The following is a 19,150-nucleotide window of genomic DNA, read 5'->3' as shown; positions in this document are numbered from 1 at the left end:
TGTTTTTATATATATATATATATATATATATATATATATCAATGTAATGGAAGGAAACATTCCACGTGGGAAAAATTATATATAAAAACAAAGATGAGGTGACTTACCGAACAAAAGCGCTGGCAGGTCGATAGACACACAAACAAACACAAACATACACACAAAATTCAAGCTTTCGCAACAAACTGTTTGTTTTTATATATATATATATATATATATATATATATATATATATATATAGAGGGAAACATTCCACGCGGGAAAAATATATTTAAAAACAAAGATGATGTGACTTACCATACGAAAGCGCTGGCAGGTCGATAGGACACAAACAGACACATACATACACACAAAATTCAAGCTTTCGCAACAAACTGTTGCCTCATCAGGAAAGAGGGAAGGAGAGGGAAAGACGAAAGGAAGTGGGTTTTAAGGGAGAGGGTAAGGAGTCGTTCCAATCCCGGGAGCGGAAAGACTTACCTTAGGGGGAAAAAAGGACGGGTATACACTCGTACACACACACACACACACACACACACACACACACACACACACACACACACACACATATCCATCCACACATAAGAGGCACAAGCAGACATATTTAAAGACACAGAGTTTGGGGGCTGGATTGGTAGACAACGATGTGCACACAGGTTAGGTGGTTGTGTTGCCGCCAAAACACATTAGAGGACGGAGAAATTCGGGAAAATTTCGAAAAAACTGTGTGTAATGCATTAAAAGGAGTGGTTTTGTGGTGGCAGATTATGAAAATGAGGCTAACACACACAAACAAACACAAACATACACACAAAATTCAAGCTTTCGCGACAAACTGTTGCCTCATCAGGAAAGAGGGAAGGGGAGGGAAAGACGAAAGGATGTGGGTTTTAAGGGAGATGGTAAGGAGTCATTCCAATCCCGGGAGCGGAAAGACTTACCTTAGGGGGAAAAAAGGACGGGTATACACTCGCGCGCGCACACACACACACACACACACACACACACACACACACACACACACACACACATATCCATCCACACATACACAGACACAAGCAGACATATTTAAAGACAAAGAGTTTGGGCAGAGATGTCAGTTGAGACGGAAGTGCAGAGGCAAAGATGTTGTTGAATGACAGGTGAGGTATGAGTGGCGGCAACTTGAAATTAGCGGAGATTGAGGCCTGGTGGATAATGGGAAGAGAGGATATATTGAAGAGCAAGTATCCATCTCCGGAGCTCAGATAGGTTCGTGTTAGTGGGAAGTATCCAGATAACCCAGACGGTGTAACACTGTGCCAAGATGTGCTGGCCATGCACCAAGGCATGTTTAGCCACAGGGTGATCCTCATTACCAACAAACACTGTCTGCCTGTGTCCATTCATGCGAATGGACAGTTTGTTGCTGGTCATTCCCACATAGAATGTGTCACAGTGTAGGCAGGTCAGTTGGTAAATCACGTGGGTGCTTTCACACGTGGCTCTGTCTTTGATCGTGTACACCTTCCGGGTTACAGGAATGGAGTAGGTGGTGGTGGGAGGGTGCATGGGACAGGTTTTACACCAGGGGCGGTTACAAGGGTAGGAGCCAGAGGGTAGGGAAGGTGGTTTGGGAATTTCATAGGGATGAACTAAGAGGTTACGAAGGTTAGGTGGACGGCGGAAAGACACTCTTGGTGGAGTGGGGAGGATTTCATGAAGGATCGATCTCATTTCAGGGCAGGATTTGAGGAAGTCGTATCCCTGCTGGAGAGCCACATTCAGAGTCTGATCCAGTCCCGGAAAGTATCCTGTCACAAGTGGGGCACTTTTGTGTTTCTTCTGTGGGAGGTTCTGTGTTTGAGAGGATGAGGAAGTGGCTCTGGTTATTTGCTTCTGTACCAGGTCGGGAGGGTAGTTGCGGGATGTGAAAGCTGCTGTCAGGTTGTTGGTGTAATGGTTCAGGGATTCCGGACTGGAGCAGATTCGTTTGCCACGAAGACCTAGGCTGTAGGGAAGGGACCGTTTGATGTGGAATGGGTGGCAGCTGTCATAATGGAGGTACTGTTGCTTGTTGGTGGGTTTGATGTGGACGGACGTGTGATGCTGGCCATTGGACAGGTGGAGGTCAACATCAAGGAAAGTGGCATGGGATTTGGAGTAGGACCAGGTGAATCTGATGGAACCAAAGGAGTTGAGGTTGGAGAGGAAATTCTGGAGTTCTTCTTCACTGTGAGTCCAGATCATGAAGATGTCATCAATAAATCTGTACCAATCTTTGGGTTGGCAGGCCAGGGTAACCAAGAAGGCTTCCTCTAAGCGACCCATGAATTGGTTGGCGTACGAGGGGGCCATCCTGGTGCCCATGGCTGTTCCTTTTAATTGTTGGTATGTCTGGCCTTCAAAAGTGAAGAAGTTGTGGGTCAGGATTAAGCTGGCTAAGGTAATGAGGAAAGAGGTTTTAGGTAGGGTGGCAGGTGATCGGTGTGAAAGGAAGTGCTCCATCGCAGCAAGGCCCTGGACGTGCAGGATATTTGTGTATAAGGAAGTGGCATCAATGGTTACAAGGATGGTTTCCGGGGGTAACGGATTGGGTAAGGATTCCAGGCGTTCGAGAAAGTGATTGGTGTCTTTGATGAAGGATGGGAGACTGCTTGTAATGGGTTGAAGGTGTCGATCTACGTAGGCAGAGATACGTTCTGTGGGGGCTGGGTAACCAGCTACAATGGGGCGGCCGGGATGATTGGGTTTGTGAATTTTAGGAAGAAGGTAGAAGGTAGGGGTGCGGGGTGTCGGTGGGGTCAGGTGGTTGATGGAGTCAGGTGAAAGGTTTTGTATGGGGCCCTAAGGTTCTGAGGATTCCTTGAAGCTCCGCCTGGACATCAGGAATGGGATTACCTTGGCAAACTTTGTATGTGGTGTTGTCTGAAAGCTGACACAGTCCCTCAGCCACATACTCCCGACGATCAAGTACCACGGTCGTGGAACCCTTGTCCGCCGGCTTCAGCAGTGGTGATGGTGGGAGTGGGATTAAGGTTTTTTAAGAAGGATTGAGAAGCAAGGCTGGAAATCAGAAATTCCTGGAAGATTTGGAGAGGGTGATTTTGAGGAAGAGGAGGTGGGTCCTGCTGTGACGGAGGACGGAACTGTTCCAGGCAGGGTTCAATTTGGATAGTGTCTTGGGGAGTTGGATCATTAGGAGTAGGATTAGGATCATTTTTCTTCGTGGCAAAGTGATACTTCCAGCAGAGAGTACGAGTGTAGGACAGGAAATCTTTGACGAGGGCTGTTTGGTTGAATCTGGGAGTGGGGCTGAAAGTGAGGCTTTTGGATAGGACAGAGGTTTCGGATTGGGAGAGAGGTTTGGAGGAAAGGTTAACTACTGAATTAGGGTGTTGTGGTACCAGATTGTGTTGATTGGAATTTTGAGGTTTTGGAGGGAGTGGAGCTGGAAGTGGGAGGTTGAGTAGATGGGAGAGACTGGGTTAGTGTGCAATGAGAGGAGGTTGAGGTTTGCTGGAAAGGTTGTGAAGGGTGAGTGAATTGCCTTTCCGGAGGTGGGAAACTAGGAGATTGGATAGTTTTTTGAGGTGAAGGGTGGCATGCTGTTCTAATTTGCGGTTGGCTTGTAGGAGGATGCTCTGAACAGCTGGTGTGGATGTGGGAGAGGAAAGATTGAGGACTTTTATTAAGGATAGGAGTTGACAGGTGTGTTCATTGGCTGAGTTGATGTGTAGGTGAAGGATAGGTGGGTGAGGGCAATGGATTGTTCAGTTTGGAACTGGTATAGGCACTGATGGAACGAAGGGTTGCAGCCAGAGATGGGAACTTTAAGTGTGAGGCCTTTGGGGGTAATGCCAAATGTCAGACAAGCCTGAGAAAATAAAATATGCGAGCGTAATCTGGCTAGGGTGAAGGCATGTTTGCAGAGGGAATGTAAATAAAACTTAATGGGGTCGTTGTGGGGGTGCTGCGAGGGTGACATGGTATTAGAGGTGGAAAGTGTAACATGAGGTTGAAATGAAAATGAAAATAACTGGAGAAAGTAACTGGAGATCCGTTGTGAAAAAAGGCGAAAAAGTGTTGGTTAAAGCTGGGCTATGTTGATCCTGTGGTGAACTTGGGTTGGTAGACAACGATGTGCACAAAGGTTAGGTGGTTGTGTTGCCGCCAAAACACGTTAAAGGATGGAGAGATTTGGGAAAATTTCGAAAAAACGGCGTGTAAATGTATTAAAAGGAGTGGTTTTGTGGTGGCAGATTATGAAAATGAGGCTAACAATTGTCTGGTGAAGAAATAATGACGTTAAAACCTGTGGGAAGCGGCAAAAAATTATCAGTGATGTGGGAAAAATGGAAATGGAAATAAAGCGAATGTTATCAGAACTAGATGAAATGGTTGTTTAATAGGTGAAAGGAACTGTTTGTGGACTAGAAACAGTGGATTTTATAGCAGCGGTAGTGTTGAAAGCGGAAAAAAATTTTTTGGTTATGGTTTGGAAGTGGGTGACGTATTATTGAGTATATATAGGCGAGACAAAATTGTATAGTAGATTACGGTAAAAAGGAGAAGGTGAATACAAAGTGAAACTACTGGCAAAAACAAAAAGAGAAAATAAGACGACAGAAAAGATTTCGAAATGCAACAGTGACAATAACAAACGTAATTGCTGGGTTCAAATTAATGATATGAATTAATAGAGGGAAACATTCCACGTGGGAAAAATATATCTAAAAACAAAGATGATGTGACTTACCAAACGAAAGCACTGGCACACCGATAGACACACAAACAAACACACAAAATTCAAGCTTTCGCAACAAACTGTTGCCTCATCAGGAAAGAGGGAAGGGGAGGGAAAGACGAAAGGATGTGGGTTTTAAGGAAGAGGGTAAGGAGTCATTCCAATCCCGGGAGCGGAAAGACTTACCTTAGGGGGAAAAAAGGACGGGTATACACTCGCACACACGCACATATCCATCCACACATACAGACACAAGCAGACATATTCCTCTTTCTGTTTTTGCCAGTAGTTTTACTTTGTATTCACCATCTCCTTTTTACCGTAATCTGCTATACTATTTTATCCCGCCTATATATATACTCAATAATACGTAACCCACTTCCAAACCACAACCAAAAAAAATTTTTTTGCCGCTTTCAGCACTACCGCCGCTTTAATATCCACCGTTTCTAGTTCACAAACAGCTCCTTTCACCTTTTAAACAACCATTTCGGCCAGTTCTAATAACTTTCGCTTTATTTCCATTTCCGGTTTTCCCACATCACTTATAATTTTTAGCCGCTTCCCACAGGTTTTAACGTCATTATTTCTTCGTCAGAAAATTGTTAGCCTCATTTTCATAATCTGCCACCACAATACCACTCCTTTTAATATACTACACGCAGCTTTTTCGAAATTTTCCCGAATTTCTCCGTCCTTTAACGTGTTTTGGCGGCAACACAACCACCTAACCTTTATGCACATCGTTGTCTACCAACCCAAGTCCAACATAGCCCAGCTGTAACCAACACCTTTTCGCCTTTTTTCATTCCAGATCTCCAGTTACTTTCCGGTTCACCTTTATCTCTCCCCATATATTTTTATTTTCATTTTCATTTCACCTCATGTTGGTCTTTAAATATGTCTGCTTGTGTCTGTATGTGTGGATGGATATGTGCGTGTGTGCGAGTGTATACCCATCCTTTTTTCCCCCTAAGGTAAGTCTTTCCGCTCCTGGGATTGGAATGACTCCTTACCCTCTCCCTTAAAACCCACTTCCTTTCGTCTTCCCCTCTCCTTCCCTCTTTCCTGATGAAGCAACAGTTTGTTGCGAAAGCTTGAATTTTGTGTGTATGTTTGTTTGTGTGTCTTATCGACCTGCCAGGGCTTTCGTTCGGTAAGTCACCTCAACTTTGTTTTTATATATAATTTTTCCCACGTGGAATGTTTCCTTCATAGAAATATGACGCAACTCAGTGCTTACGTCATGCTCTGTACGAGCAAAAAAAACTGTTCTCACTCTATGGCCTCCGGTCAATGTAGCGTACGTCTTGCGTTCAGAATCTAGCCGGTCAATGTTTTTAATGAAAGAATTTTTTTTATGTTTTTTTTTTTTTTTTTTTTAAGGAAATGAGGTTAGGATAAGAGATTGTTTATTTTAATTTTTATAATAATGTGTTACATCTCCAGTAACTTGTATTTTAGCACATCTTCCGGCACCTTTAATCCACAGACACACACTCTCCTGTTCATTAATTTTACGATGGTTCCTTGTTCTAAACCAAAATCCCTGGTTAGATGTGAAATAGGAAATACCCAAATCCCTATTAAACACTTCTCCAACATGAAAAGTGCGGTAGGCTATGACATCTCTTGCATTGAAACCTTCCAAGCCAGTAACATTCTTCACTTTATCACCATTATAACGAACAACAGCAACAGTAATCCAACCATTACCAGCTTGATGTGTGTCTAATTGGGTAAGTGTAAAATTAATAACACAACCACAAAACACAGATGGACCTTGCAAAATAACCTGTGCTCCTTTGTTAGCAACTCTGATCTCCAGATCGTCTAAGGCCTTGTAAACAGTTTGACGTGAACGTCGATATATTCTGCTGTAGCGAGGCATCTCACAACATGCGGTTGCACGCGCTGCTGCTCGCCGACTGAAGCCGGCTTAGACTGATGCACACATGCTCTGCGCTTGAGCAAGCGCCAGTGTATATGACGCAACTCAGTGCTTACGTCATGCTCTGTACGAGCAAAAAAAACTGTTCTCACTCTATGGCCTCCGGTCAATGTAGCGTACGTCTTGCGTTCAGAATCTAGCCGGTCAATGTTTTTAATGAAAGAATTTTTTTTATGTTTTTTTTTTTTTTAAAGGAAATGAGGTTAGGATAATGAAAAAATTAAAAAAATTTAAAAACACTTTTAAATGAATCGCAGACAATTATTAGACATGGGGTTGCAGGGGTTTTTACCCCTGGGGAGGTGGGTGGGTGTTATTTCATTATCATGATCAGATATCATGAAGAGACTTCACTGCTGCTGCACAAGTGTTTGCCGCTGGCGCGCGCGTGGTCTAGAGATCCTACCACGCGCGTCCGGGATTCGCGCCAGCAAGTTACTTTCGCTAAAAAACATTGAACGCAAGAGGTACGCTCCACTAACCGGAGGCTATAGAGTGAGAACAATTATTTCTTTCATTTGAGACTTATTTTATTAAATTCTGATAAGTATTTAACAACTTATGTATGAGAATGTGAAACGTGAAGTGTGTAAACCAGAATCGGCCGGGATTCAGCTTTTGAAAAAAAAAAAATTAAAAAAATTTAAAAACACTTTTAAATGAATCGCAGACAATTTCCTATTTCACATCTAACCAGGGATTTTGGTTTAGAACAAGAAACCATCGTAAAATTAATGAACAGGAGAGTGTGTGTCTGTGGATTAAAGGTGCCGGAAGATGTGCTAAAATACAAGTTACTGGAGATGTAACACATTATTATAAAAATTAAAATAAACAATCTCTTATCCTAACCTCATTTCCTTTAAAAAAAAAAAAACCATAAAAAAAATTCTTTCATTAAAAACATTGACCGGCTAGATTCTGAACGCAAGACGTACGCTACATTGACCGGAGGCCATAGAGTGAGAACAGTTTTTTTTGCTCGTACAGAGCATGACGTAAGCACTGAGTTGCGTCATATACACTGGCGCTTGCTCAAGGTCAGCCGCAGCCGCTGAATCGCGGACGCGGCCACTGAATCCCGGCCGATTCTGGTTTACACACTTCACGTTTCACATTCTCATACATAAGTTGTTAAATACTTATCAGAATTTAATAAAATAAGTCTCAAATGAAAGAAATAATTGTTCTCACTCTATAGCCTCCGGTTAGTGGAGCGTACCTCTTGTGCGGTAGGCAATTTACTTTCGCTAAAAAACATTGAACGCGGACGTACGCTCCACTAAACGGGGGCCATAGAGTGAGAACAAATTATTTCTTTCATTTAAGACTAATTTTATTCAAATCTGACAATAAATGAATAAGTTATGTGTGAAAGACTGGACGACCAAAGTGTGGCAAGCACAAGCGTCCGGGATTGAACACTGAAAAAAAAAAATTCAAAAAAAAAAAAAAAAATTAGTCTATGTTAAAGCCAGACAATTATTACACACGGGGTTGCAGGGGTTTTTACCCCTGGGGAGGTGGGTGGGTGTTATTTCATTGTCATGATCAGATATCATGAAGAGACTTCACTGCTGCTGCACAAGTGTCTGTCGCTGGCGCGCGCGATATTTAACAACTTATGTATGAGAATGTGAAACGATTCAGCGGCTGTGGCTGACCTTGAGCAAGCGCCAGTGTATATGACGCAACTCAGTGCTTACGTCATGCTCTGTACGAGCAAAAAAAACTGTTCTCACTCTATGGATTCGCCTGCGCCAGTCGCTGCCCAGCGCAGAGCATGTGTGCATCAGTCTAAGCCGGCTTCAGTCGGCGAGCAGCAGCGCGTGCAACCGCATGTTGTGAGATGCCTCGCTACAGCAGAATATATCGACGTTCACGTCAAACTGTTTACAAGGCCTTAGACGATCTGGAGATCAGAGTTGCTAACAAAGGAGCACAGGTTATTTTGCAAGGTCCATCTGTGTTTTGTGGTTGTGTTATTAATTTTACACTTACCCAATTAGACACACATCAAGCTGGTAATGGTTGGATTACTGTTGCTGTTGTTCGTTATAATGGTGATAAAGTGAAGAATGTTACTGGCTTGGAAGGTTTCAATGCAAGAGATGTCATAGCCTACCGCACTTTTCATGTTGGAGAAGTGTTTAATAGGGATTTGGGTATTTCCTATTTCACATCTAACCAGGGATTTTGGTTTAGAACAAGGAACCATCGTAAAATTAATGAACAGGAGAGTGTGTGTCTGTGGATTAAAGGTGCCGGAAGATGTGCTAAAATACAAGTTACTGGAGATGTAACACATTATTATAAAAATTAAAATAAACAATCTCTTATCCTAACCTCATTTCCTTTAAAAAAAAAAAAAACATAAAAAAAATTCTTTCATTAAAAACATTGACCGGCTAGATTCTGAACGCAAGACGTACGCTACATTGACCGGAGGCCATAGAGTGAGAACAGTTTTTTTTGCTCCTACAGAGCATGACGTAAGCACTGAGTTGCGTCATATACACTGGCGCTTGCTCAAGGTCAGCCGCAGCCGCTGAATCCGCGAGTGTATATGACGCAACTCAGTGCTTACGTCATGCTCTGTACGAGCAAAAAAAACTGTTCTCACTCTATGGCCTCCGGTCAATGTAGCGTACGTCTTGCGTTCAGAATCTAGCCGGTCAATGTTTTTAATGAAAGAATTTTTTTTATGTTTTTTTTTTTTTTTAAAGGAAATGAGGTTAGGATAAGAGATTGTTTATTTTAATTTGTGCTAAAATACAAGTTACTGGAGATGTAACACATTATTATAAAAATTAAAATAAACAATCTCTTATCCTAACCTCATTTCCTTTAAAAAAAAAAAATCTAGCCGGTCAATGTTTTTAATGAAAGAATTTTTTTTATGTTTTTTTTTTTTTAAAGGAAATGAGGTTAGGATAAGAGATTGTTTATTTTAATTTTTATAATAATGTGTTACATCTCCAGTAACTTGTATTTTAGCACATCTTCCGGCACCTTTAATCCACAGACACACACTCTCCTGTTCATTAATTTTACGATGGTTCCTTGTTCTAAACCAAAATCCCTGGTTAGATATGAAATAGGAAATACCCAAATCCCTATTAAACACTTCTCCAACATGAAAAGTGCGGTAGGCTATGACATCTCTTGCATTGAAACCTTCCAAGCCAGTAACATTCTTCACTTTATCACCATTATAACGAACAACAGCAACAGTAATCCAACCATTACCAGCTTGATGTGTGTCTAATTGGGTAAGTGTAAAATTAATAACACAACCACAAAACACAGATGGACCTTGCAAAATAACCTGTGCTCCTTTGTTAGCAACTCTGATCTCCAGATCGTCTAAGGCCTTGTAAACAGTTTGACGTGAACGTCGATATATTCTGCTGTAGCGAGGCATCTCACAACATGCGGTTGCACGCGCTGCTGCTCGCCGACTGAAGCCGGCTTAGACTGATGCACACATGCTCTGCGCTGGGCAGCGACTGGCGCAGGCGAATCCCGGACGCGCGCGGTAGGATCTCTAGACCGCGCGCGTCCGCGATTCAGCGGCTGCGGCTGACCTTGAGCAAGCGCCAGTGTATATGACGCAACTCAGTGCTTACGTCATGCTCTGTACGAGCAAAAAAAACTGTTCTCGCTCTATGGCTCACATAAGTTGTTAAATACTTATCAGAATTTAATAAAATAAGTCTCAAATGAAAGAAATAATTGTTCTCACTCTATAGCCTCCGGTTAGTGGAGCGTACCTCTTGCGTTCAATGTTTTTTAGCGAAAGTAACTTGCTGGCGCGAATCCCGGACGCGCGTGGTAGGATCTCTAGACCACGCGCGCGCCAGCGGCAAACACTTGTGCAGCAGCAGTGAAGTCTCTTCATGATATCTGATCATGATAATGAAATAACACCCACCCACCTCCCCAGGGGTAAAAACCCCTGCAACCCCATGTCTAATAATTGTCTGCCATTCATTTAAAAGTGTTTTTAAATTTTTTTAATTTTTTTTTTTTCAAAAGCTGAATCCCGGCCGATTCTGGTTTACACACTTCACGTTTCACATTCTCATACATAAGTTGTTAAATACTTATCAGAATTTAATAAAATAAGTCTCAAATGAAAGAAATAATTGTTCTCACTCTATAGCCTCCGGTTAGTGGAGCGTACCTCTTGCGTTCAATGTTTTTTAGCGAAAGTAACTTGCTGGCGCGAATCCCGGACGCGCGTGGTAGGATCTCTAGACCACGCGCGCGCCAGCGGCAAACACTTGTGCAGCAGCAGTGAAGTCTCTTCATCATATCTGATCATGATAATGAAAAAATTAATGAGATGCCTCGCTACAGCAGAATATATCGACGTTCACGTCAAACTGTTTACAAGGCCTTAGACGATCTGGAGATCAGAGTTGCTAACAAAGGAGCACAGGTTATTTTGCAAGGTCCATCTGTGTTTTGTGGTTGTGTTATTAATTTTACACTTACCCAATTAGACACACATCAAGCTGGTAATGGTTGGATTACTGTTGCTGTTGTTCGTTATAATGGTGATAATGTGAAGAATGTTACTGGCTTGGAAGGTTTCAATGCAAGAGATGTCATAGCCTACCGCACTTTTCATGTTGGAGAAGTGTTTAATAGGGATTTTGGTTTAGAACAAGGAACCATCGTAAAATTAATGAACAGGAGAGTGTGTGTCTGTGGATTAAAGGTGCCGGAAGATGTGCTAAAATACAAGTTACTCGAGATGTAACACATTATTATAAAAATTAAAATAAACAATCTCTTATCCTAACCTCATTTCCTCTAAAAAAAAAACATAAAAAAAATTCTTTCATTAAAAACATTGACCGGCTAGATTCTGAACGCAAGACGTACGCTACATTGACCGGAGGCCATAGAGTGAGAACAGTTTTTTTTGCTCGTACAGAGCATGACGTAAGCACTGAGTTGCGTCATATACACTGGCGCTTGCTCAAGGTCAGCCGCAGCCGCTGAATCGCGGACGCGCGCGGTCTAGAGATCCTACCGCGCGCGTCCGGGATTCGCCTGCGCCAGTCGCTGCCCAGCGCAGAGCATGTGTGCATCAGTCTAAGCCGGCTTCAGTCGGCGAGCAGCAGCGCGTGCAACCGCATGTTGTGAGATGCCTCGCTACAGCAGAATATATCGACGTTCACGTCAAACTGTTTACAAGGCCTCTGTGTTTTGTGGTTGTGTTATTAATTTTACACTTACCCAATTAGACACACATCAAGCTGGTAATGGTTGGATTACTGTTGCTGTTGTTCGTTATAATGGTGATAAAGTGAAGAATGTTACTGGCTTGGAAGGTTTCAATTCAAAAGATGTCATAGCCTACCGCACTTTTCATGTTGGAGAAGTGTTTAATAGGGATTTGGGTATTTCCTATTTCACATCTAACCAGTGATTTTGGTTTAGAACAATGAACCATCTTAAAATTAATGAACAGGAGAGTGTGTGTCTGTGGATTAAAGGTGCCGGAAGATGTGCTAAAATACAAGTTACTGCAGATGTGACACATTATTATAAAAATTAAAATAAACAATCTCTTATCCTAACCTCATTTCCTTTAAAAAAAAAAAAAAAAAAACATAAAAAATAGAATATAGATAGAATATATATAGAAGGAAACATTCCACGTGGGAAAAATTATATATAAAAACAAAGTTGAGGTGACTTACCGAACGAAAGCCCTGGTAGGTCGATAAGACACACAAACAAACATACACACAAAATTCAAGCTTTCGCAACCAACGGTTGCTTCATCAGGAAAGAGGGAAGGAGAGGGAAAGACAAATGGATGTGGGTTTTAAGGGAGAGGGTAAGGAGTCATTCCAATCCCAGGAGCGGAAAGACTTACCTTAGGGGGAAGAAAGGACAGGTATGCACTCGCACACAAACCTATATCCAACCGCACGTACAGAGACTCAAGCAGTTACAAATGGTTTCGTTTGGTAAGTCATATCATCTTTGTTTTATATATATATATATATATATATATATACACACACACCTGAAATGTACAAGGACGTTTCGGAGCTTATAACAGTGTTTTCTTGGCAGTCTCCTTTTGCTTCGTTTGTTGGACATTACGAACTTATTATTGATCTTATTATATTGTTTATTATTATTATTGTTATTATTACTTCCACATGTGTGATGCAATTGTTTCGTTATTTTTATGTTCTGATTGTATATTCTGGGAAACTACAAAGGTACTCTATAGGTTTACTACTTTCAACGAAACAAAGCGAAAGCAGATTGTCAAGAGAACATTGCTGTAAACTCCAAACACTTCGACACTCCTTCCACCTTTCTGCTTTCCCTTCTTTGCTTAGAACTGGGTTCCCATCTGAGCTCTTGATATTCATACAAGTTGTTCTCTTTTCTCCAAAGGTCTCTTTAATTTTCCTGTAGGCAGTATCTATCTTACCCCTAGTGAGATAAGCCTCTACATCCTTACATTTTTCCTCTAGACATCCCTGCGTAGCCATTTTGCACTTCCTGTCGATCTCATTTCTGAGGGTCTATAAAAGGGCGATGTACTTGAGGGCAATGTTATAGAAATGGAAGAGGAGGTAGATGAAGATAAAATGGGAGATATGATACTGCGTGAAGAGTTTGACAGAGCACTGAAAGACCTAAGTCGAAACAAGGCCACAGGAGTAGACAATATTCCATCAGAACTACTGACAGCCTCGGGAGAGCCAGTACTGACAAAACTCTACCATCTGGTGAGCAAAATGTATGAGACAGGCGAAATACCCTCGGACTTCAAGAAGAATATAATAATTCCAATCCCAAACAAAGCAGGCATTGACAGATGTGAAAATTACCGAACTGTCAGTTTAGTAAGTCACGGCTGCAAAATAGTAATGCGAATTCTTTACAGACGAATGGAAAAACTGGTAGAAGCCGACCTCGGGGAAGATCAGTTTGGATTCCGTAGAAATATGGGAACACGTGAGGCAATACTGACCCTACGACTTATTTTAGAAGCTAGATTAAGAAAAGGCAAACCTACATTTCTAGCATTTGTAGACTTAGAGAAAGCTTTTCACAATGTTGACTGGAATACTCTCTTTCAAATTCTAAGGGTGGCAGGGGTAAAATACTGGGAGCGAAAGGCTGTTTACAATTGGTACAGAAACCAGATGGCAGTTATGAGTCGAGGGGGCATGAAAGGGAAGCAGCGGTTGGGAAGGGAGTGAGACAGGGTTGTAACCTCTCCCCGATGTTATTCAATCTGTATATTGAGCAAGCAGTAAAGGAAACAAAAGAAAAATTAGGTGTAGGTATTAAAATCCATGGAGAAGAAATAAAAACTTTGAGGTTCGCCGATGACATTGTAATTCTGTCAGAGACAGCAAAGGACTTGGAAGAGCAGTTGAACAGAATGGACAGTGTCTTGAAAGGAGAATATAAGATTAACACCAACAAAAGCAAAATGAGGATAATGGAATGTAGTCGAATTAAGTCGGGTGATGCTGAGGGAATTAGATTAAGAAATGAGACACTTAAAGTATTAAAGGAGTTTTGCTATTTGGGGAGCAAAATAACTGATGATGGTCGAAGTAGAGAGGATATAAAATGTAGACTGGCAATGGCAAGGAAAGCGTTTCTGAAGAAGAGAAATTTGTTAACATCGAGTATAGATTTAAGTGTCAGGAAGTCGCCTCTGAAAGTAATTGTATGGAGTGTAGCCATGTATGGAAGTGAAACATGGATGATAAATAGTTTGGACAAGAAGAGAATAGAAGCTTTTGAAATGTGGTGCTACAGAAGAATGCTGAAGATTAGGTGGGTAGATCACATAACTAATGAGGAGGTATTGAATAGAATTGGGGAGAAGAGGAGGTTGTGGCACAACTTGACCAGAAGAAGGGACCGGTTGGTAGGACATGTTCTGAGGCATCAAGGGATCACAAATTTAGCTTTGGAGGGCAGCGTGGAGGGTAAAAATCATAGAGGGAGACAATGAGATGAATACACTAAGCAGATTCAGAAGGCTGTAGGTTGCAGTGAGTACTGAGAGATGAAGAAGCTTGCACAGGATAGAGTAGCATGGAGAGCTGCATCAGACCAGTCTCAGGACTGAAGACAACAACAACATTTATATAGTGCATAAATACATCACTGACTTGCCCCTTGATGTAAATACGTTGAAAGGCAGTCACACTGAATAATTTCTGACTCCCATCACAGTGTTTTGAGGAGAGTTGGGAAGCATTTAATGTTTGTTAGTAAGTGTGGGTAACTGAATTCAGCATTAGGCAAATTAATGATGTCCTACTGTTTCACTAGACAGTGTTTCAGAAAATTCTTCCTTCATGAGGCTCAAGATCAGAGCCAGATTTTATAGAATTTTTTGGTGTGGTCAGTATTCTCAGTTTTCCAGTACTGTACGTAACTTTTTCAGTGCCATTGGCATAGACAATTTGAAACCAATGCCTGAACTGCAGGGGGATGCCATAGATGTATGTGATAAAGCTACAGTCGACGTGGTAGCCAGTTTTGGTTACATTTTCAGTAGTAGAGCTTGGAAACTCAGTGAACTCTTCCCCACTGGTATCTTGATCAGTTGATATGAGTTTCATAATTGTTAGACAGTAAACATTTTGCAAACATGAATGCCATTTTCACATACTACTGATGGTATTTGCCACCTTCCCCCTATCAAAAGTTGATTGGGAGAACTGGGACATATTTTGTTAACCATTAACTATTTATAGCACATTTCAGTTTTAATTTAATGTGTCATGAATCAGTTATTTCTTTTTACATGTGTTCTGGTTGATTTCAGTCATTAACACCTGAACTGAAATCTAATTTGGTCCAAATATTAAGAACGATTATGAAGTCATTACTGTATATTTCCCATTTATATATCTTCTATATTGAGGTATCCAGAAACATCTTCCTTGGTGTTCTGTCAGCAGTGTTGTTTTGTGATTTTTAAGATGAAAGAATTTATTAGTGGGACTGCATTGCAATGGTTTCTAATAAACATATGCCTTTGTAGTAATAGAATCGATGTCAGTATTTTTCATTTTTGGTGCAATATTTCCAGAGTAATGCCAATTATTTTGTTAAGATTTCACTATATGTACTGTGATGCAGCATTGGGAAGCTTCTAGAACTAGACCTTTTGCCACTAACAATCTAATTGATGGCTGTTAACACTGATATATTTGTTGTTTTTTTTTTAAAGGTCCTGTAGAGTGGCAAGAGAGAGTGTGAAATGACCATGTTTGCTACATTTATTTGCAGGATATATTCAGGATATCATCGTGATGCACGTTCCTTGCGACAGTGGGTATACAACTTTTTGCCATCTTCTGTGGAATCACTAACCCCCGGCTTGTTTGAGGCCAGAGTTCTCAGAGACACAGGTGAAATGTGGCTTGTCGATTTCTATGCTCCATGGTGTGGCCATTGTGTCAGCTTTTCGCCAGAATTCCAGTTAGTTGCACAGGTATGCGTCTGAATTGGAATGTAGAATCTCTTTTTCTGTGTGTTGAATAAGTCTTTATCTTTAGGAGTGAAATAAATAACGTATCATTCTTCTGTGTTATAAATTCTCTTTTAAGTGTGTGTGGAATGACTCCGTGTTCCAGAAACTCGAAGGGCGTGTGCGATGTGCAAAAGTCGATTGCGAAAAATATCGCAACCTTTGTGTGCAGCAGCAAGTGAATGCATATCCTACAGTGATATTCTACCCGGGCAGACGTGAAATTTCCAGCCAGTCAGCAGAGCAGATAATTCGTCGTGTTGAGGAGTTCATTGCAGACTTGCAAAGAGATGATAAATATAATAGACATGATGAATTTTAAACTTAGCAAAAAGTAACAATTAACATAATACATAAAAAGAAAGGCCCAAAAGTAAGGCAGATGCACTGCATTCAGCAACTGTTCCAACCATCTTGGCTTGATGTTACCATATAAGCTTTCCAGTATTGTGGCACAACACAGTAATGAAGACACAAACGCTGTTTACTACAGTGTTCAAGTATACTATGTATCATACTTTTGTATGAATGTGTTATGTCATCAGCTTGCTATAGGCAGAAAAAGAATCTAATGTGATTGAATTATTATTATTATTATTATTATTATTATTATTATTAGATCTTTGATACTGAGATCTGCAGTCTGTGATACAATTACTCATATTGCAACAAACTATTTTGTACATTAGTGTTACTATGGTAATTAACAGAGTAAGTGGTTTCAAGGTGTTGTACTTCACACTGTACATCACGTACTAGTTTTCATGCTTAATAATAAGCTTTTGCAAGAACCACAAAGTTGCTGTAAAGTTAATATAATAGATTCCCTGAAATGCAAACATGTGATATTCTGTGTTGATTACAGTTCCTTAAGAGTGATTATTGTCTTTTCTGTACTAATTTTTGTGAAAATTTTTATAAGTATCACACAAGTTTTATCTGAATATTATTTATACTTGTTTGCTGTATTTCCATTATTTCACCAGACAGAGGGAACAGATTTCAGTAGTGTAGTTTCCAAAAAATAGGGGTATGGAGGGTGATGTACTTTACTACATTTTCATTCAGTACAGCATTCAATGATCTGCTGCTCATTCTGTTAGCAGTTGTAATATTTTTTTATCTAATATTCCATTATTTATAAAGCAGACACAACCTGTGTAGTGAAATTAGCAATTGTTTAGTGAAATTAGCAATTTTACCCGTACCTACAGAATGTATTCACCATATCAAATTTTTGGGAGTTAGTTTATCATTATTTTACTGATATTGGATTTAAATGTAATTTCACAGGTATAACAGAACTATTATTGTGTGTGAACCTCATTCCCTATGTTTTGTGGTATAACTCTGTTAACCTGTTGCTGTCTGGTTGGTGCCATGGTTGAAAAATGGCAGTCACTATTCTGTGTCATTGAAATAATCATTCTTTGTGATTTGGGCTCTGGAAATGTTTCATATTTCTCATAGCTCTCACCTACTGGGCTTCCAAGCTTTTATGGATGAAAACTGATATTGTCATTTAGAGTTTGAATGTGATAAAAATACACATTCTCACTACTATAAACAATATCCAGCTGAAGTAAAGCTCTTCATTGAGTTTTTGTGGCATGTTCTTGAACTTTTCCGTCGTCTGTTTAAGAAATTGATAAAATTAGGCATGTCAAGACATTACCACCATTAGTTGAATTTCCACTATTGTTTAGGACACACAATTTTTCATTTAATCATTCACACTTCATGTTTCGTAAAGACCATCATTTTCGCTGACCATTTAGCAAGTTATGAGACTAAATTGGTAATATGAATTAATATTTTAAGAATCCAATAATGAATGTTGTTTTGAAATGTCTGTATTTGAAATTACACTATCGTACATTAGATATTTCCATATTTGTTGTATTTAAGCCATTGAATAATTATTGTGGCAAGGAAATCTCAAATTCTAAAATAGCTCTCTATCTATTTCACATAAGTTGTAAAGTGTTTCACACTTTCAAGTCAATCTGTAAAAACTGATTAATCAGTATTGCTTTGTATTTCATTATACAAAATAGCCATTACAGTTCATTGCCAAACTGAGATCTGCTGTGAGGAATATTAGAGGGACATATAATACTTCCAGGAGTTGTTTCCATATCTTCATGTATGATACCACCTGTACAGTATTGTTCTCACATACTTAAAAATTGGGCTGTAATGTCTGAAAAATTATTTTAGTATAATGATGATTTTTATTGGTCTTTAATGTTATAATTTATTTTCACAAGGAAATTGATTTAATTCTGCTTAATATCATGGGGCCTGCTCATTCTTTCCCATCATTTTTTCACTAATATTCGTGTAGTTGTCTGTGTAATAGGGACGTAAAGGGATACAGTTTCCTGTGATGAGTGGGACATTCTATTCAAGACTGATTATGCTGCAAATACAATTGACTTGGAAGGGCTATCTTGCCCTCCACTTTGTATGTATAGTATTATTTGAACATGTGTTTAAATTTTGCAGTTGCCGCTAATTGTTGAAAGGTGGTGATGGCTTCACTTCAGTGCTCTAGAGCCATACAGTCCTAAGCACAAAATATTTATGACCTGATACTAAGGGCCATTGACCATACAGGGTGTACTAGAAGGTGCTCACCTTTTTTTTATACAGTTACATGACACACATTCTGTATTATTGGCACTTGCGTAAAATGGTATAGCCGTGCTACTTTTCTGTGTTTACTGCGTATCATAATTTTATGTCTGTTAAGTATACCCAATATCTTTTTAACTTATTTTTATTTATTTGTTCTACATAACTGTAAATTTTGATGTTTAGAAGTTAGTAGCAGTTGGAAATCACATTACACTTACATTTAACTTAGTTACTTTGGTTAAATAATAAATTGATAATTAATTATTTGTGAAGTTGGCAGGAAAGG

General features: G+C 40.1%; 1 protein-coding gene across 1 annotated transcript in view; it reads left to right on the top strand.

Annotated features, from left to right (window-relative positions):
• Window positions 1-18,081, top strand: part of LOC124545085 (dnaJ homolog subfamily C member 10-like) — a 113,531-nt gene extending 95,450 nt beyond the window's left edge. Inside the window, exons 12-13 of the mRNA XM_047123895.1 lie at window positions 15,984-16,188; window positions 16,331-18,081. Of these exons, the coding sequence (XP_046979851.1) occupies window positions 15,984-16,188; window positions 16,331-16,546 (421 nt within the window). The 3' untranslated portion in view covers window positions 16,547-18,081. The remainder of the gene's footprint in view (window positions 1-15,983; window positions 16,189-16,330) is intronic.
• The last annotated feature ends 1,069 nt before the right edge of the window (window positions 18,082-19,150 follow it).

The sequence above is a fragment of the Schistocerca americana genome, chromosome 8, assembly GCF_021461395.2.
Source record: "Schistocerca americana isolate TAMUIC-IGC-003095 chromosome 8, iqSchAmer2.1, whole genome shotgun sequence".
In the NCBI taxonomy this organism is placed as follows: Eukaryota; Metazoa; Arthropoda; class Insecta; order Orthoptera; family Acrididae; genus Schistocerca; species Schistocerca americana.
Note: the sequence above shows the minus strand (reverse complement) of the source record. Positions and strands in the feature narration are given on the sequence as shown.